Source organism: Leopardus geoffroyi, chromosome D4, assembly GCF_018350155.1.
Source record: "Leopardus geoffroyi isolate Oge1 chromosome D4, O.geoffroyi_Oge1_pat1.0, whole genome shotgun sequence".
Lineage (NCBI taxonomy): Eukaryota > Metazoa > Chordata > Mammalia > Carnivora > Felidae > Leopardus > Leopardus geoffroyi.
Window position 1 is genome coordinate 41,792,517 of NC_059342.1, and position 21,606 is coordinate 41,814,122.

A 21,606-nucleotide genomic window follows, 5' to 3' on the forward strand; every position below is an offset into this window, starting at 1 on the left:
GAAAAACACCACCTATTCAAGAACTTGACTGTAACTTTATCCCATGTGAATTCTTTCTTGGTTTGCCTGTCCTGTGTGACTTCATGGCTTAAAGATCAGTATTTTTCACATTCATTCACTCATCAAGCAATTATCAGTACTATCCTGTAAGTGCCAAGAATAATAGTTGAGACTCTTATCAGTGAAAAGACAAAATCTATCCCTTGGGAAAATCACAGTACAACTCTAACAAGTTAACTTACCTAAATCGACTGCATAAAGCAGAGATCCCTTGGAAACACCAGTTTAGGCATCTTTACATCACTATTCTAGCAAACTGGAAGAGCTAAATGTGTTAATTCAGTACCAGATGAAAAATCTTTGGTTTGGAAATCAAAATACCATGTTTTGATCACAATAGGTCACTGTGACACTCTGGGCCTCACAGTGTGTCAAACAATGAGGTCGCTGTCTGACCCATGTAATCTCAGGGTCTACTGGTATATGACTGAATATTCGGATTTCAAGTGAGAGAGGTAAACATATTTAACAACCTCAGGATCTGCTTTAAACAATTTTAAACCCATCTAAGCTATGATTAGTTCAATGACTAGGCCTATGCTGAAATCACATCTTGAAACATTATTGTAACCATTATTGTGGAATTTACTTTCTGATTTTGATATATTGAGTTCTTTTCTTGTCTTCCTTTACCCCTAGATGTATAATTTGGGTCTGCTGTATTCTTTCAAACGAAGAATTGGCAGGGTGGTTGCTGTTACTTAGGATAAGTGTATAATCTCTTTGACTTTCTCTTGTTGGGCAAACTGCCCAGTGAGTATCAATTTTTTTTAGAGCTACAAATATGGTTTTAATAGATTCACAGATTTCAAATTATTAGAATTCAGAGCACGTCTCTCCCAGGGTGAGCAGATAATTCACAACAATCCATGTAGATGCAAAGGAGATGACAATGGATCAATCTGTATGTGAATAAGTTGAAATAGTGGTTTACTGCTCCTCCTATCTCTACAACCCACTCCCACCCCACCCCCCAACACTGAAGAAAAATGCCTCAGTCTGTGGGAGTTCAAATTAGTTATTATACCCACTTTAGGGACTGAGGAAGACTTACTGTAAATCAGCCACTCAGAAACCACATTTGACATATTTGGGTTAGAATGTAACTATAAGTTGCATAATATGGTACCTATTGATTAAAGCTTGGGATTATAATGGAAAGCAATTGCCATACATTGAAAGTGACCAACCACAAGATAGAAAATTGTTGCTGAAGAGCCCACAAAAGGAATAATTTTCCTTATAACCTAAAACTCCTTATCCTCTAGATGGCATATTCTATCACTCCTTAAGACTGTATTTTGCCCTAAAGGTGCTAAGATATCTTAACCTCAAATCACCTAACTGTTCAACTCTCTGAGACCAAGAGAAAGTTCTAGCAGAGTAAACTGGATTCTTTATTGAAACAGTAATGGCCATTTTGAACTGGAGCAAAAGAGCAAATCAGAAAAATGTCTCATTGGATAACAATTCCCAATTGGCTGAGGGATGTTATAATAGTTATAAATTCATATTAGAGTTTGCCTTTCTGGGTTTTTTTCTGTCCTTTTTACCTCTATAAAATATAATAATTTATTGAGGGAGTTACTGTATGTCAGATACAGTGCAATCGTGTCCCTTCTATCTACCTGTACAAATAGAAAACTCGTTTTTCTCTGCCACCCATAAAGCATCACTCCTATAAGCAGTATATATTTCTTTAAAAACAGAAATACCCAGGTAGGAAAGAAATCATATACCACAGAGAAAGAATTAAGATCAGTTCATCTACTTCTAAGAAGCAATGGAACTGGATGGAGAGTATTATGCTAAGTGAAATCAGTCAGGCAGAGAAAGACAGATATCATATGTTTTCACTCATATGTGGATCCTGAGAAACAGAAGTCCATGGGGGAGGGGAAGGGGGAAAAAAAAGCTACAGAGAGGAAAGGAGTCAAACCATAAAAGACTCTTAAATACTGAGAACAAACTGTGGGTGATGGGCATTGAGGAGGGCACCTGTTGGGATGAGCACTGGGTGTTGCAAGGAAACCAATTTGACAATAAATTATATTTAATATAAAAAAAAGCAAAAGGTGCTGGAGACTTGAACTGCAGATTGAATGGACGGTAGGAAACTTTGATGTTTCATATCCTCTGCATGAGTCATGATAGTAGTTAACCTTATAATTTTGGGACCATGACTCCAGTAAAAATACATAACTACAATAAAAAGAGCACATATAATAATTGTGTAACTCAATTGCTTTTGTTAAAAGTTGGTTTCTGAAACAGATTCTTCTGTCATATAACTGGCGAAGACATGCGTAATGTTTTAATCCTGCTGGGGACTATTTTTTAGTTTTTCCTTACAGTCTACCCTAAATCTTCACTCATGTATCAGATGTCTCGGTTCAATAGAAGCATGAACTATACTTACTGGGGTTCCTCGGTCCATTTGGAAAAACACAGTGAGGATTTGGGCCTTCATTTTTGAAGATGTGAAAGAGCCAAATCACCCTGTGACAGAATTCTGCTAAATAACTCTTGTGTTTTTTAGAAGAATATTAACAGTAGCTGAGCAGTTAACAACTTTCCCCTATTCCAAAATCAAGGATATGGAATATAATTGAGATAATGCCTCTAAATGTTTTGTGCTTCACTGTGGATAAAGCAGTGGATCTGTGTCCACAAAAGGGAAACGCATTACACATTCCAGTTCACTCTGATCTGACCAATATTCCACGTGGAATGCTAAAATTACTAAGGAAAATGCCAACAATCCTTTCAAATACCAAAGTTAAGGTAAAGGCACAACTGAACCCATGTGAGAAGAGCACTACAACAAATGAGGCAGCAAATACTGCAGAGTACTCTTATGCTTTTAGATCCACATAAAAAAACAACCTGTCTGTCCCTACAGTGGGCTCCATGTCTGCACCACCAAAAACCCTTCCTGTCTCACTTCTTATTCCAGCCACATCAACTCACTTCCCCCATTTATAGCTAAGTGTCATCTGACTCTGAGTTTGCCTCACATGCATCATGCTTCCTGACAAATTGGAAGTGTAGGGACTTAATGCTCAAAGGACCACAATGATCCACCAAGAATGAGAGTCAATGGGTAAACATTTTCCCCTTTTATTTTGCGGGGAGACATATTCATGAGGTGCCTCCAAAGGCCCCAGTGGGAATGAGCACCCATTAGTAGTACTGATCACTTTAATAATTCATCATTGTGGTTTCCTCTGGTCCTTCATTCTTACTCTGGACTCTACCCAAACAAAGTACCATCACGTAAGTCATCATCTTGTGATCTGTTCGCAAGGGGACCTAGTTAAGTCAGCTCTCCAAAAGATCCTAAAATGTATAAATAAAATAATATCTGAATGGACCAAAACACAAGAAGATATCAGATAGTGACATACACAATTCACAGTAAAAAAGAATAGATAAATGACAAAAGGAGAGAAACTAGAAAAGCACCCAGAAGACCCAGGAGGCTGGATCTTCCCATCCAGAAACAGTAGCAGCCCATGGAGGAACCATACTCAGAAAAATTCTGAAGGGCACAACTTGTAGCCCTTCTACTTTTATTACTAGGGCTTCTATTTGACAGAGAGCGAGACTATACCCTAGAGCTGCTCATATGCTGTGGTCATATGCATCACTCCCAGTTAGATATACGACACACAGCCTCAAGTTTTCTTTTCAAATCTTTGAAACCTACTTCCTAACAGATCTGAGAAGCAGGCTCTCATAAGTGAGCAGAGAAGGGCAGTCAGCCCACTGTTAGTCACCTCTTCAACCCAGAAAGCTTCCTGTCCCACCATATGCTTGGCTCCAGTCAGCAGATCCCCGGATTTCAATACTGGTTTGACAAGTATTGTCCTGCACAGCTTCCCAGGAAACAGACCCAAACTCCATCAAATATATCTGCATAGTACAACAGTGATTGAAAATCCAAGTTGCATAATCCAGAACAGAGCCAAGTGTAACACTGAAAAAGTATCCTTACATGTATTGTGAGGTTGTCTTACGCCACAGTTTCTCTCATTAAGCACATTCTGAACAAATCATTCATAGATGATTGTTCTGAAATCTTTTAGTGGTTACTGATTCACAAAACCACAGAAATAATACATATTCTGCTAACAGTCAGGGATGTTGCTATGGCATCACAGATAATCACTTTTGAAACAGAGGTATCTTTGGCACTCTTCTGAAGATGAAACAAAAACCTTTAAAATATTATATCCAAATATCTGATTTGTCAATTTGGAAATGTTTAATACCAACACAAACCAGTAAAGAAGGGAAAAAATCCTGATTGTTCAGGGCAAAATGAAATCACAATTAAGATTTTACAGGGGCGCCTGGGTGGCTCAGTCGGTTAAGCGGTTAAGCATCCAACTTCGGCTCAGGTCATGATCTCGTGGTTCGTAGGTTCGAGCCCTGCATTGGGCTCTGCAGACAGCTCAGAGCCTGGAGCCTGCTTTGGATTGTGTCCCCTCTCTCTCTGCCCCTCCCCCACTCATACTCTGTCTCTCTCTCAAAAATAAACATTAAAAAATAAAAAAGAAAGCTGTCACTATACACACATTCATAACTGCTCTGTGTATTAACCCTAAAAGGACACTGTTCTAAATCCATTCTCTAGATGAGCTTAGGTAGCAACAACAAATATCAGTCATCAGGTTCCATTCATAAAAGTAAATCAAAGTAAATCACCTGTGACATTTTTTTTCTCTGCAAGTCCTTAGTTAAATTATTAGACACCACTCCAAATTCTGTAAAAGACTAAAAGAATGCCATGAAGTAGTTAAGCAACCTGAGAGCAAAATCAGTAAAATACATACCTTTGATTTAATTTCCCCAAAACAAAGTTTTCATTTTGGGACATAAAGAAACCAACCTCTGGGGGATGGGGATGAGGAAAGCAAGCAGAGTAAAAAGGGCAAAAAATACCAAGCAAAAGTCCTGAATCAAGTTCCAACTAATGACACTAACAATTTTTTTTTTTTTTTTGCACTAGGATTCTGTTTATTTTTTTTCAAGTGTTTCTGTTTTCTGCTCCCTAGCTGACAGGAATGCTTTCCCTTGCACATGAAAGATAGCGAATGGTCCTTGCATGTGTTGACATGGACTTCTATGACTAGGAGTTATAAGCAAAATTCCTTTGCACATCAAAGAAAAAAAACCTTTGTTTATTCAAGAAATTCCTAATGGCTTCATTTATAAGTAAAATTTTCCCTTTATTTGAGACCCAGTGGCATATAGCTACAAGATAGCAAGCAACTCTCATAATGAACTCTGCACAGTTTTGAGAAAATAGTATCTGAAGGCAGTTTTTCCTTCTAGGGTCAGCAGATGAGTGGTTCAAAAAGAATAAACTATCCTAGGGACAGCACATAACTGGAGGGGGAGGGGAGGAACATTCTTGCTAATTAAAATTTCCAGTTCTTATGGCCCTCTATATGCACAAATCCCAGTCAAGAAAGGCCTGCAGGATCAGGCCTGTACCAAGAAAAAGTATACCATCATCACATTAATTGTATTATTACTTCATAATGCTAACCAGCCAGGTTTATATAGAAGAGATTAAATAACAAGATAATCTTATAAACAATGCTCATTTCATCAGTATACCAAATAAGTTTGATTTATATCAGCAACTCTTCTTCTAATTAATTTATGCATCCACATGCTTTAATTTACACAGACAGACACCTACACTGGGCTAGGGATGGCTATTTTTTTAACATTTTGAACTTTAAGACAGGTTTACCTTTAGACTTCCCAATGTTCACACTTCAAAAATGAAGTGACTGCTAAAATACCCTGCATTAAAACTGAAGCATGCAGAAAGAAAACATTTTATCAAACTTAATACTTATCTCCCCCTGCCAACACTTGTACGTTTAATTTTAGTTTTGTATAGCTTTACTTAAACTTACAACCAGGTCTGTTTATTCCAAAATTGTGAACTTAAATCTTTTTACCAATATTTCCCTTAAAGCCTTTTGGATATATAACCTCATCCTGTTACAGCATCAACCCTAAGCTCCAACATTTGTTTTCATGCAGTTTCTAGCAATTTGAAGAGGGGAAAAAAAGGCTGCTAGTTTTTTAAAAAATCATTTCTGTTAACATCAGGGGCTTGGATAAAATTTTTAAAGTACACTCCAGGCTGCTGGTTTACAATCACAAGTACCACTAGTCAACAGTTTGAAATGAGAAAATTCTAGAAAGGAAGGAAAATTTAACCAGAAAGCTAAAAACATGCCTGAATCCAGACCCGCTTAAATAAGCTATCAGTAACATCATGGTAATGCCAGCGCTCTTTGGAAACCCTTAAAAATAACAATATAAAGGACTGTCTTGGTGTCAGGATTATTCCACTATGGTCATTTTACAATGTCCATGGATAGTTTCAGTGTGGGAGTAAGGATGCCTATTTACCTATTTAATCAGGCAAGTAAAAAGGCTTTTACATGTCTGTGATATAAAACTTTTATTTATGTATTTGATCAATGTTTATTTGTAGGACATTAATACAATAACAGATGTCAGCTACATTCTCTGTTTTTGATTATAAACTCCTAGAGGGCAGAGACGCTGTCTATTCAGCTCACTTTTTATAGGATGCAAACACAGTACCATATTCAAAAAGGCACTTAAAAATGGTTTTCATCATAACAATGATTTCAAGGGTACTTGCCCTGCATCTATGCTCCATGAAGCTCCAGTGGCAGGTACTGAACATTAAAAAATAACACTTATATTCTTGGGTAATTCCATTCTTCAGAGGTCTGTAATGGCACTTCTCTTTCGAAACAGAGATAATTTAGATGGAACTATTTCCACCTCTTAATGTTCAAGAGTTAGCTTTTGTCAAACACCTAAATACTAGAACTCACACTAGAAAATAAAAGCAAAAAAGCCAGAGCCAAACATTCCAATTCTTAGCATCAGGTTAGCATATTTCCTGCATCGGGCAGAAGGATCTGCTGTTTTCATGAGGGAACCTGCTAACACCATTACTGTGGTACCTAAAAATGTAGCCTCCTTGCATTCTTAATACTCAGATTATAAAGAACAAGGGACACAATAGATGAAATAATATTCCATGATAAGAAAACAAAACTTAGAGCACTGCTGTATAATGCTTACAAACTCTGCAGGACTAAAAACCAGTAAAAAATATCTTAAAGGCTCTGACATCAGAAATGGAGAATGTTTTGCCAACTATGTCATTTAGGCTAAATCTTTTAAAATTTCTGGACCTGGGTTTCCAAATACATAAAATGAAGACATTAGATTACATAAATTCAGCTAATTTCCAGGTTTAAGTTATGAAACCATATTTTAAAAAATACCGAGTCCTAAAGAATCTCACACACATGTTTTCAAAATGAGGCGCCTGGGTGGCTCAGTCAGGTAAGTGTCTAAGTCTTGGTTTTGGCTCAGGTCATGATCTCAGGGTTTGTGAGTTCAAGCCCCACGTGAGGCTCCGTGCTGACAGCGTGGAGGCTGCTTGGGGTGTCTCTTTCTCTTTCTCTCTCTCTGCTCCTCCTGCATACGTGTTCTCTCTCTCCCTCTAGCTCCCTCAAAATAAATAAACATTAAAAGAAATAAAGCATCTCACATATAAATTGAGATTCCATTATCTATCCTAACAGAAGTTTTTCTTTCTTTTGCAGGTGGAACTAGGTGAACTATGTGTTTTCAGTATAAATCTTCATTTATGTAATGTTACCTACTATGACTAACTCAAAATATTCAAACAGAATATCACTAGCTATTCTTATAAACATAAAAAATACGGATTACTATGTAATGACATATACATTGTAGGTATATACAAAACCCACATACATGCACACATTCCCACATAAACGTACAATTCTCTCTATTCAAGCCAAGAATTAAAATACTTCCTGTTTTTCTATCTTTTCTTCCTCCTATGAAGCATCTATGAAGCTATTATGACTCAGGAACTTACATAAAGTAAAATAAGCCTCTTAATCAACATTTCTTATATTCATACTGACAGTTCCCAACAGGAACTTATGTTAAGTTGGTTATCTGAAATCTAGATAATATGACCAAGATTTATTTAATCTATAATGTACCTGATCTATAGAACTCAAGATACAGAATCCACAAATTTAATGCCACTTAAAAGCAGAGAGTAATAGTAACAACAGCAGCAGAAAAATTTTTAAAAATGTCCTGAATATATGTAGGGACATCCAATCCATACTCCACCAAAACTGAAAAGGGGAGGAGGGAACTTAAGTGTGTGAAACTGCTTTTTATCTATTAAGTATTTACTAAGATTCTTGCAAAAGAAAACTTCAAACAACTACTGAGTATACTATCATTTTCTTATTTGTTTTGAGAAACAAATAAATGCACTACAGAATGCAGAGATTTCTTCCAAGTAAAGAAAAGCATAGGTATTTTGTTCAAAATTCCCTATGTTACTATGTTGGATTCCTTATTCTTGGGAAAAAAAATTCTAGAACTATTTAAAAGTGAGTATTATTTTTTAGTATTTATTTATTTGGGGGAGAGCGCAAGCAGTGTAGGGAAAGAGAGAGGAGGATGGAGAATCCAAGGTGGGCTTGTGCTGACAAGCTTGACAGCAGCAAGCCAATGTGGGGCTCGAACTCACGAACTGCGAGATCATAACCTAAGCTGAAGTCAGAGGCTCAATTGCCTGAGCCACCCAGGCGCCCCAAAAGTGAATATTATTTAAATGGCTGAGGTATTTGAAATTTTGAGGCAAAATTTTTTTCCTAATTTCTATCTGCTTAACCGACATTAGTAAAATACATTTATATAATGACAATAATGCATTTACTACTTTCTATTTGCTAGACACAATGCCTATGCATACACACCACCCTTCAACCCTTCCAACAATGCAAAAAAACAGATCTGAAGAACTCAAATCTTCAGGTTCTATTTCATCAATTAAACTGAAATCCCAAGATCAAAATACACAAAAGCAATATCCTAACCACTGGTTGTTTTATTAGATGTCAGGAAACTCAGGGTACTTTCATTTCCATGTCTTCCTCCTTATGTCAGGGGAAGAAGGAAAATGGTAACTGGGAGCCACATATTTCTAGCTTTCATCGGTAACAGTTCCACTCAAAAGTCCAAGAAAAGGGATAATTTAGTGAGTATTGTACATTCTTTAAAAAAAAAAAAAAAACGAATCGAGGTCCATTCACGTTCCTTAAAAAAATCCACCACTGGTCAGACAAATTTATGTAAAAATGCAACCTGATTTTTTTTAAGGTTACAGTTTAAGTAACTGTGAATATTAATCTTTACTAGCAGAAAAACTAGGACCATAAATGAAAACAGAACTGCAGTTCACTTTTATGGAGGATAGAATAGGTTGGTTGTGAAGAGAATCAAGTATAAAGGAATAAAAATAAAAATAATGGAAAGAAAAATGGAGAAGGAAAGGAAAGAAAAAAGAGGTACACAACAAGGAAAAGAGAAAGGCAATACGCTAGAGGGGACTGACAGAACAAAGTAAGGGAAGACATTTGTAGTAAAATGACCCTTGTCCAAGTTTTGCTGGCGCTCTGCACCATCGCCTGTATGTGACAAAGGGATTACCTCCGTGGTGGTTTTCAAAAAGGCTTTCTGTATCTAAAAAACTCTCACTTTATTTTTCAAATTCCTATGTTGATTTTTAAATGAAAGTTCATGTTTGAAAACTCTGCTTATGTAAGGGAATGACTTTTATTTTAGAAATGTATTTTGGAACATGCACACCATTGCTCAGTTTAGTGCTCAAAACCTCAGAGATGCCCCAACATTCCAAACCTGACAGTCTTTTCTTTGTAAAGAAATTAGGGCTGTCTCTTTCCACAGTACTTGAAAATTACATTTGAAATCAGTCTTCATGATTTCAGAAAGCCTTGAAAATATATCTGTCTGCTTGAGGAATAATCTATTACCATAGATAGTTGTCCCTATCCTCAAGAAAACAATGTAGATGTGCCCAAAGAGTCAGAAGCTCTCAAAGGAACATCCAATGTGGGTTACAGAGAAAAACTGTCCTCCTGCCTAGAGTATGTATACAGAACAACTGCACTGAATACTGTACCCCAAGCCAAACTCCATAGAAAGGTGAGCTCTGCATCAATCCAGCTGGCTTAGCAGGCTAAGAACCCCACCTACTCAATCCGCCTTGACTCAGTGGCTTGCTTCTTTTTACCCATCCACTTACCCATCCTGTGTTCCAATAAACCAATGGTCCTTACTCTATCCCTCAAGACCCTAAGCATGCTTTTATATGAAAATTCATTAAATAATGTACCACTTTCAATATATTGATCCTACAAACTGCAACTCTGTGAAGTGGTTCAACACGATGTCATCACTACACAGCAACTTGTTTCATTTACAGTATCTGTTTCACTTCTACTCATGAGCTAATATAATTCAATTTTTTTTAACTGCACACAGGCTGCTAGACACATGTGCATGGCAAATGGAATCTGAACTTAGCTTAACAGCCTCATTTATTCCTGATGGTTTAAATTATTTCATCACAATTAATGACACCCCCTCAGCTTCCTGTGCAGCGCTGCCAGATGTTCAGAGACCACAAAGCCACTCTCTTCTTTGACGGCTGGTGACAAGTCGTCCTCTGAAGGACGTTCCCTAGGTACACGGGCCGGATGACACCTCCATTGCTTAGCACCTCTCTGCCTCCCAGAGTAACCATGTTGAGGAAAAAGCAGGAAGGCATGAGAAACCAGCAAATGCATTAGCAAAGGCAAATTACGTGAAGTGATCTACACTCGGAGGAACTTGGCTCCTGCCACAGGAGTTCTTAACCTTGTTGTTTTATGAAAGAGCTCTTCACCTCCACCTTCCCAGCCACTGGCATCCACTGAGTGCCTAACATGGCATCAGTCCTCAGAGAATGTCAAAGCACAATAAAAATATAAACTTTTCCACAGGGATCCTTTTTGATTTTGGCAATGTTGTTTTGAGGAGTGTTGTTTAAACTTAACACCTTCATCGTGATCATCATCTTGTTTTTGAGAGAGAACATGTTGACAGTTTATCATTATCTGTATTTTCAATGATAATTTTCTTCTATCCTAATCCACCCATACTTCTAGTTGAAACATATAACATATTGGCAACTTGTGGCAAGCAGTTTTTACCCCTTTACCTTTTTTAAACTTTACAGAAAGGTATAATATAATGGATATACAAAAAGTTACACACATTTCATGTATATGTTTTTGATGAGTTTGGTTTACCTATTTGTCTTGGGCTTAGTAGGATTTATTCATTTCAGAGGCTGTTGGCTTTTTGTTTTTCTTCTTAAGTTTTGCTGTTTTGTTATTTTTTCAAAGAACATACTGAGAAACAGACTTCAGACTTTTCTTATTTTGATTCTAATAATGAGCAAAGCCATTTACTTCTTTTCTTAACAAAAACCAAAATTCTTGTTCAATACTGAAATTCAGAAATAGTAATTATCTTATATTCATCATTTTAGGTTCACAAAAAATATAAATTCACATAATCACAGGTAGGTAAGAGTAGCTAACAGGGTAGCAGAAACAGTAAACATACTAGCACTGATACAGTAAGAGTCCAATACTACAGCTCTAATTTGGAAAACATTTCCATCAACTAGAGAACATGTGGCAGACATTTTATGGATTATTTTTTAAATGTTAAAAAAAAAACACAAAAAAAATGCTGATCTTATTCAGGGAATAAGGGACCTTTTTCTTTGCCAAAAAGTGTAATAGGAAAACTGAAAGGCCACCTGTGTCAGCCCACCCTATAGTATGAACATAAGCTATAAGAGTATTTTGGAAAATATCTTTAAACTGAGATGAGAAAAAAAAATCAATATCAATACAGATTCCAAGCAGATGCAAAAGGCTTCTGTGCATGTTAGTGATTATGTGTGTGGCCTGCACAGCCTAATTTCAGATGCCTCCCAAACTCAGTGTACTTTCTCTTTTATAAACTCTTTGGGATTAAAACTAGGACCTCATCCATATCAACTTTGACAACAGACACAAATACAGCATAAGCTAATCAAGCCAAACAAGTTTAATTTCCCCCCTCATAGATGGCTCTTTTAATCTTAAATGCCTACTGAATTTTATAGACATGCTACACTTAATATTTTGACAACTGTTTATTAAAATTACTTTCCTAGGAAGTTCTATGAAACCAACAGTGTAGTTTGTATCAGAACTGAGGCGATCAGAGAGAAGTCAAGATGATGGCATACTTGCAGCAAGCAGACAACAATAGGAAACTCTTAGCACTCCCAGAGTTGCATCAAATTTTCCATGGACCGAAACTAAAATGAAATAGTTCAATTACTAAGAGGTAGATAAGTAAAATAAACAACTAATTTCATACAGTGAATTTGGGAGAGAGTCATATGGACCTCATTCTGTTGTCTCCAAACACTGTATCGGAGAGGAAAAAGGAGCTGAATAAACTTTAAACTCTCATGTAGGGATGTATTGCTTGTGTGTCCCTGGCAGATGTGGAAAGGAGATGAAATGGGCAAGGGAGAATCAAATATCCCATCGCTGCAGGTTTGCTGAGGGAAAGAGCACTGCAAAGATCTCACATCTGGCAATCATTTGTCAATAGCTGGAAAGAGAACGGCAGGAAACTTTCTGGCTCTTGGAGAAGATGAAAAGACAAAAACCATGTGTCACACACACACACACACACACACACACACACACACACACACACACATTCTGCAATGGTACAATGACTACTACACTTATTCTCCACCCCTCTTCTCCCCCCCTAAATTTAATGATCTTCAGATATACTCTACTCCGTGGTCAAAAACATGCAGTCACTTGACTTGTTAAAGCTGCAGTGTATGTACATTTTTCAAATAAACCCCAGGGCTGATGTTAGAAAATCAAAATCAGTCAAGCATAGACCGCCTGGTACTTTGGGCAGGAATCCTTGTGGTTTAGTCAATAAACAGAATCTGAATGAAAGACACCACAGTAACTAGACAGTAACGTTTTGAACAGTTCTTAACCTGAAGGGGGGTTGGGGAAGGCGGGTGCACTAGTGACCATGGACATAAGGTCCACTTAGATGGCTCACTCTACCTGCAACATGACTGTGTTTAGCACAAGGTCATCTGCTGTTTCTAACACACACACACACACACACACACACACACACACACACACACACACACACACAGAATGAACTTGTATTTGACGAATGTTGTGAATGAATTTGCTTGTTGTTGTTTTTTAAATAATTATACCTGTTTAATAGGGTGGGAAGGGGAAACCTCAGATTCTGTGTAGTGCACATTGGTCATAATAATATAGAAAATTTGCTGGCTTCATTATAAGTTCATAAAAATGACCAGTTTTGCCCTAGCAGGTTTATTATGCAATAAAAAGTTTTCAAGACAACCCACACAAAATTAATTAACTTCTCCAAAATCATTGGAATTTAAATCTGGTCATGGTGATCGATAGACTTCAATAAGCAGCTTTCAGTTCACCCTTACGCTGCATTTAACTAGCAGCAGCCAGCCGCCAGGCTCATCCCTGTGATTCCATAAGTGAATGCTGCAGGTTGTTTAATAACCTGGCAAATTCACAGTAGCTTGTCAAATTATTACAGGAACAGTGTCATCACTAAACAAGCCTGATCACGGTTAATTACAATGCAGACTAGAGAGCAGCCACAATTGTTCATTAATTACAGGAAGCACCTCATTTAAATTTTATGGAAATTTACACTTGCACCCCGGTATGTCTGGGAAAAAAAAAGTGATCCTTCACGCATTCACAGAAGAAAGGAGTCTGTGGTTTATGAAACATCACAGTAAATTGTGTCTAATCTGGTACTGAAATATTGGTTCATTATTTACTCTAATTTTCTAAGCACTTTAGTGGTGAAAAATATCAAGTCAATCCCACATCTTGAATTCCCAACCAAGAAAGAAACTGTTGGGTTAGCTGTAACAACTTAATGCAGGATGAAGCACAGTTAGACTCAAAAAGTAACTTTTCTCTGATTGAAAATACAATATTTAATAGCAATTAAGGGAAGTCTAAACTAGAATAACCACTTCCTAGAAAATAACTACATCAGAGCACAATTTTTTGCTAATATCAGTTAACCTCCAAAGCTAAACAAAGTACACAGTTTCATACCCACTTCAAAAACCACTGAGGAAAATCAACAAAATTAGACAGCGAATCTAAGTCTTGATTTCCAGCTACTTTTCAAAGTTAAGCATATTAACACAAAAAGCCAGCAGATACCCTCGCAAAAGTCAAGTCAAACACAGACTTCCAGGATAAAAGTTACTCAAAACCAAAGATGCGTTCATGAAAGAGTGTCAGGGATCTTGGGATTATTAAGCAATAAAGTTGCTAAGCCATCTGAAATTTTAGGGATAGCAAAAAAGAGTGAAAAGGAAAAAGGTAAGAGCAGAAAGGAACTCCACCAGTCATGAGAAATTATGTCAGTTAAAATACAAAAGTAAATCAGATATGGGTGCACTGTATGTCTAAATGAAAATCCTTCATAGGAAAGGATATAAATAAACCATTGCTCCTAAATCGAGGTGTACAAGAGGCTGTTCTCAGAATCAAGAGGCCAAACAGCAAATCCTCTAGTGGATATAATGCCTGGCCCTGGGGTACAGCCTGAGATCCAAGTAGGAAAAATAGATGTCTCTGGCATGTATTATAGTGAGTTCCCTGGAGTGCAGAATTAGACGAAAAACTAAGAAATGGCTCGTTCCTGGGGCAGGGGGGAGGAAGACCAGAATACATGCCATGGCAAGAATGAAAGGACTCTAAGCGAAAAACTACTCCCAAAATTGTTAGCCGGTGAAAAACATTATTAAGTGTCAGGTTTTTTATGACTGACATAATATGGATATGTACCAGATATTAATAAAATGTATGGAAGCCATATTTAGAAAAGAAGAGGAAAAAAGAGAAGGAAATGGTTCAAATGGGTCCCAGTTAATCCACCAATTCACCGTACTTGACTATCTTTGAGTAGAATCAACCTTTCCACTCAGTCTGCCAAAATAGTGTTGCAAAAGGAGGAGCCCAATAAAATGAGACTCATTTCTTTGCCCAGGGGCTTGGTCTTCTTTGCAAGGACCGTGCTGAATTGTCAACTCTACAAATGTTTAACTACCTACAACCAGGGTTTCACTTAAACCAGTAAATATACATTTTCTCTCTTGGTATGTTAAAATAATATGCTCCATTGGTCTCTTTCAGTTTTATTTGACGCAGTCACATCTGCAAAACCCATTGCTTTTTGCTCCATAACTCAAGGTTCACAAACAGATTATCCAACAACCACCCATGACAGACTATTCCAGGTGATGTGTTTGAAGAACATCACTCGTCCTACCCAAGGAGGTCAAGGATCAGACCACTCTCCATGAAAAGCCTTCCATCACCCTGCATTTGTGTGTCACACACAAGCTGTTAGCTTTCTAAAACTGGGAAATACATGATCATGTCTCATATGTGTCACACCTGCTTTTCTGTTGTACCATAGCCATACAACACCCGGGCAGTACCAGCTTGTGGCACAGCAGAGCTCAGGTGGTCTTCCCTAGGCCAAGAGCAGGTGTGCAGGAGATGGTATACTCTTCAGTACCATAAAAACTGAAACCTCCTCCTACCACCACTTCTACCTTCACTCCAACTGTGAAGAAGTCAATTTTTAAAACTATTCTCCTGTCTCATATGGGGTGTCTAAATAGTAAAAATGTTTTAAGACCAAGCTTACCATGCTCATCTCATCAGTCTGAAAATTTAGAAAGTGATGCCAAATGGAGTCCCTAAAAAAATATTATGTGTTGGGGCGCCTGGGTGGCGCAGTCGGTTAAGCGTCCGACTTCAGCCAGGTCACGATCTCGCGGTCCGGGAGTTCGAGCCCCGCGTCAGGCTCTGGGCTGATGGCTCAGAGCCTGGAGCCTGTTTCCGATTCTGTGTCTCCCTCTCTCTCTGCCCCTCCCCCGTTCATGCTCTGTCTCTCTCTGTCCCAAAAATAAATAAACGTTGAAAAAAAAAATTAAAAAAAAAATGTTATGTGTTTGCTCATGCTAGGGGATGCCATCCATGTTATAACTTCAGCCAGTATCTTTGCATTACTGGCACACACATCCCTTAAATCCTAATAGGCACATAAAAACAGAGCTAGGTCTTCGGCCACGATGTTATATTTACATTCTTAATCTGATATACACCAAACTACTTCTAATCTCCCAAGACCACATAACATGAACTGAATTCCAAGTAAGTATTGTGTCACAGGACATAGCTCCTAATACATGAAAAGGGAAGATACTTATCATTAAATCATATTTTTCTATACAGTGCCCAGCTGAATGGCTTCTATTCTCCTGACCTGAGGGATAATAATGCAGAAAGCATGACTTGCTCACCATGTGTCTCCAGTGCCAAGCACAGTGCTGAGCACATGATACTTTTAAAAGATAAAAGCTAATATTTACTGAGTGCCCATTATGTGCCAGGCCCTTTGCTAACTACTAGGTAGAAGTTAGAACACTTACTCCTTATAATCACTTTGGGTGGTGAATCTCCGTTTTATAGATGGGAAAACTAAAGCTTAGTTTGATAAAGTAACTTGACAAAGGCCTCACTGTAACTTTGTCAACTGAGGCAGAAACCATGCTCTTATCCACTGCAGTATGTAACATTTCTTGAATGAGTAAATTAATTATCTCCAGTTACAGACAATTTATCCTGAAAAGGACCTCTCATTGCACACTTGCTACCTTGGCTCCTCTTTTACACCTGTCTCAACAGTTGTCCATCTCCTGATGGCCCTGCTATACTTGTATGGCCTTCAGGGACCACTGTGTCTGTCACACCACCCCCAACTAATAAAGCAATAAGACTCCAACCTGGACTTCCAGCCTCTGGTCTGGCTCCTCCAGGTTTGGGCAAAAGTCTGCACCCAGCACTCTGCCAGCACATGCCACTGGAACCTGGGGGAACATGGCCAAGTTAGATGCTGGATGTGGAGGCTGCTGAGAACTGCACAGAAACACATTAGATCCAGAAAGAAGCAGGGACATCCCAACTGCAGGTATGAAACAGGCCATCATGACTCCATTGGTTTTTGACATTCAGTATGTCAAGTATATTGTAAATACCATGTAATCAAGTTTATGAACTACCAGAAGGTAAATTCCAAGAATAAAAGATATACAAAATTTTTATTCCCCCTTGTACCCACAGCATGTAGCACAAAGTAGGCATTATATAAATATCTCTGGATGAAAGCAGAGAAGGTTAAAGTAAAGAGAGAAAGAAATGTAGAATCTCTTCTTGATCCTGGTGACACTTTTCCCCTCTGTCATTTAATTTGCTTAAGTGAGAGTGAAAAACATTGCATTCTATAATGAATAATATTCCTTCTCACCATTTACCTAATCAAATTTATTTTTCCTATTCATGGAGTAGGTTAGCACAGACAGATTCTGTTTAACAATACTTATTATTTATTTACTATCTCTAAATTTTGTTGAAGAGGCTTATGTCTGTTTCCATAATAAAAATGATAAGAAAACAACTATAATTTAGAACATTTCTCTATATCTAAAATTCTACACTGAAAGCCACTTAAGATTCCCTTTCAAAACTAAATTAGCTAATTAGTTGATCTCATCCCAAAATGTCACCTACTGTCACCTACTTACTTCATTTTAGATTCTGAGATAAAGACAAAAGGATTTAGATTCCACTTAAACCTGCTTTCTGCTTTTTAAAAAACTTCTCTGAATCACTACTCAGTATTTCCAAACATACACTATCTTTATGAATCATACAACTATGTAGTTCAGAATCTTGGTCCATCAATCAGCTTCACCCTGTCTTCTTTCCCCATCAGAGCCCACCTCTGCTGTTTTGTTCTGTGCTTTAACTCCACTTAGGATTATCTGTGCCAGTCAATTTTCTTTGCTCAGAGATAAGTTTTCAGCCAAGTATGCTGCCTTAGAAGGTATTTCCCTCTTTCTTTTGACCCACAAATCAGTTCACTTCTCTAAATCTAAACAACTTTCAATAAAGTCCACTTTGCAAGTTCCTCACTGAATATTACTAATATTAAAAAAGAGCACTGAGCCGATTCTTCATTTTTAGGACCAACTCTCCAATTTCTTTCATGTCCTGCATTCTCTCTTCTTGCCTATGTCCCTAAGGTGACATGGGCAGATTATCATCTTTCTTTGAAATTAACTGTTCTTTACCCACAAATTTCACACTGGAGCCCAAAAGGAGAAGAAAGAGAATCACATTTACTGAGCACTTGCGGTCATGCTACCCTGTGGGCACCTTACATGCAGATTAACCTGTTTTTTTCTTTGCTACTGTCTTACAGGATATGAGCATCTCCATTTGACAATTCAAAACACAACACAACACAACACAACACAACACAACACAACACAACAAAACCAAGGCTTCAGTATAGGTAACTAGCTCGACAAAGACCGAGAACAGGGGCGCCTGGCTGGATCAGTCGGTTGAGCACCCCACTCTATATTTCAGGTTATGATCCCATGGTTTATGGGTTCGAACTCCACACTGCGCTCTGCACTGAAAGTAGGATTCTCTCTCTCTTCCAGCCTCTCTCTCAAAATAAATAAATTGTTAAAAACTTTAAAAAAAAAAAAGCATGAGGCCTCGTAAAAAAATAAAAAGACAGAACATATTTCAAAGAAGTTAATGAAAAATATGCAATAGTTGCATTTAGTGGCTTACATTCTAGAGGCATTTGCTGATGTTTCATATGAAAGAAATTACAAAAAAGACAAAGGAAGTGGAGAAGGTGTGTTATCAAGACCTACTACTTGCTTTGTGGTCTAGGACAACATAAGCAATGTGAAAGGAATTTAGCCTCTAACTTGAGGAATGAGAAAGAAATGGGGCATGGAGAAGAGTAGAGACACTGTGCATGTGTACTGTGGCACATGCAGGCTGATGCTGATGCCACCCCTCAGCTGACATATGGAGGGGCACTAATGAGTTCTGCAACAGTAATTCTCCCTATGGGGCAATAGAAGAACTGGGGAAAAAATTCATCTTAGAATATTCCACAGGAAAAGAAAACCCAACACACAGCTTCCTATAAAACCTCAATATATATGATGACTTAACTGATTAAAGCAGATTCCATGAGCCAGAATATATATATTGCAAATTAAGTGTAAATAATACTTTATTTTATGTACACAAAACAAATTCCCACTTACCTTACTAGTATTTGACTGTATCACCAATACTAAGTTTCTAGTTCCTTTTTACCACCCTCTGCCCCACAGAATACATTTTATAAACACTCTTGAGAGGAAAGGAGAAAGTTAAACAACTACAATTACACTCAATTACAACGTCAGACACTTAGAAATACACAGTTTCTGAGAGAGAACAAAAAGGTCTGTGAATAAGTTAGAAGAAAACAGTGCCAGGCTACTAGAGTGTTTCAACAATCCAAATCACGAAAAGAACTACACAGGGACGTGACTTAGCACTCAAAAACTTAGAATCCTAGAGTTTCTGAGCAGAAAAAAAAGCCATCAGGATCCATGAAAATGGACTCCCATATTTTAAAGATGAGGAAATTGAGATTTAAAACAAAGCTGCAGCTTTACTAATGGGTTCACCATTTAATAATACTCTCCCTCCCCCTTCATTACATTTAGTGGCATTATCAGGTAAAGAAAAAAATTTTAAGTGGAAAACAAGCTATATCTGTTTCTTAATTCATCAAAATATACCAAGGAAAAACCAAAAAATATAAAAGTTGGTAACCTAATTAGTTATAACTCTGCACACCTAGACAATTAGGCCTTTTGATTTACAACCCTCAGTAGTGAGACAGCTAGCTATAAGCGATCAAAAACATGACTGACAGATACAGCAGACATAAATTGTCTGGCTCCTTATTATCACTCCAGTTTAAATTAAGATAATAAAATATGGTGTGTACCTAACCATGGTTTTCCTGGAATATAAAATTTAAATTGATTTGGAGAACTCCAAATCTGCTTTCTTTCATGCTGGTGTTCTCTATAAGGATTTTCACAAATGTTTCACAGTGATTTTTATCTCTGAAAAATGGTAAGACTAAGGGGACATCATATTTTTTATGCTTTTTTGCATTTTAGTATCTTTTGCTATTAAATAAAAACATTTATGTTAAAAACAATAAAAAATATTAAACTCATCGGCTAATATTTCTGAACAGTATGCCACAGGTTTAATTATGAGAATGGTAATTGTCTGGTACTCATCTAAATTTCATTGTGCTAGAGCTGTAACAGGAAGTAAGAGGCCTTGAAAGGGACCCTCTAAAATCCCCTGGGTAAGCTGAAGCTGAGTGCATATCTACTCTCCAGGACATACCTCAAAGGAATCATGGTGTGTGAGAGAGCTATTTACAACTTACTTTGTGTATAATCAGCAGAAACAAAAGATATGACAACAAGTATAAAGGCCTCCCTCTCTTTCCTCCTTTCTCCCCTCTCAGGGGAATTCAGCAAGGGAGGGCCAGTGGGCATTCACTTCAGTGTCAAAAGGGCTTCCAGAAAACACATTTTCTGTGGGGCAGGGAGGAAATATGGCAGGCTTCCTACACACACACACACACACACACACACACACTAGTTCTTTGTTTAGTGAGATCACACATAAAAATTGTTAGGGGCCAGACTTCTGAAAAGAAGACTGAAAAAGCCCCACAAGAGGAGTTACTACTCAAAACAACTGAAACTGAATGAGGCAGAAGGTGTGTGTACCGAATGGAAGAAACAACGGGACACAGAAATGGTAACTTGAGAAACGAAACATGTTACCAAAAAAAGGGATTACACAGTTTGGGATGCTTCTTGCAGAGTCAGAGCCCATTTGAAATTTAATTTCATTTTTAAACATGAAACATTCAGGTAGTCATTTGCCTGATAGGCACTATAAAAATCAGAGCCTAAATAAACAAACTAACTTCCATGTCAGCTCAAGACTCTTCAGTTAAGCTGGCCACAAGCCTGGATCAGTTCTGAAGTGTGTGTGTTTTGGTGACTTCAGTCTAGCAGTTGCAGGGATGAGGGAAACTATTTGAACCCATGAAAAACTTGGAAAAGAGTGGACAGACAAAATTTGTTTTAAAAAACATAGAGAAGGAGAGAGAAAAACAAAAAGAGTCCCATCAGAAGACTGAGGGACATGGCTGGGTACAAGCTCTGTCACATTCCAAGCCAGAGAGAAGCACGGATAGAATCAGCCTAATTTCAGTGGCTAGACAATGCCAAGCAGCAAGAGGAAAAATTACTCAGATAACACAAAGAATTCAGGAAGACCATTAAGGGAAACAGATTTGGCAATAAGCTAGTCAGGAGCTCTTGTGAGAAAGAGCAGAGAAAGAAATAAATTAATTACCCAACACTGTAAAGATAAAGATGTACACTAAACACTACATTTGCTACAAACAAAT

At 37.7% G+C, this 21,606-nt stretch overlaps 1 protein-coding gene across 29 annotated transcripts in view; it reads right to left on the minus strand.

The window, feature by feature from the left end:
* BNC2 (basonuclin 2) overlaps positions 1-21,606 on the minus strand; it is a 441,344-nt gene that overhangs the window by 243,182 nt on the left and 176,556 nt on the right. For 15 of the 29 annotated variants that reach the window (XM_045467996.1, XM_045467993.1, XM_045467980.1 and 12 more), the window contains one exon: positions 17,018-17,101. The exons of 13 other annotated variants lie outside the window; for them this stretch is intronic. In XM_045467996.1, coding sequence (XP_045323952.1) covers positions 17,018-17,101 — 84 coding nt within the window. Of the gene's footprint in view, positions 1-242; positions 384-17,017; positions 17,102-21,606 lie in introns of those variants that run through there. One more of the 29 variants, XM_045468002.1, reaches the window with a different exon arrangement.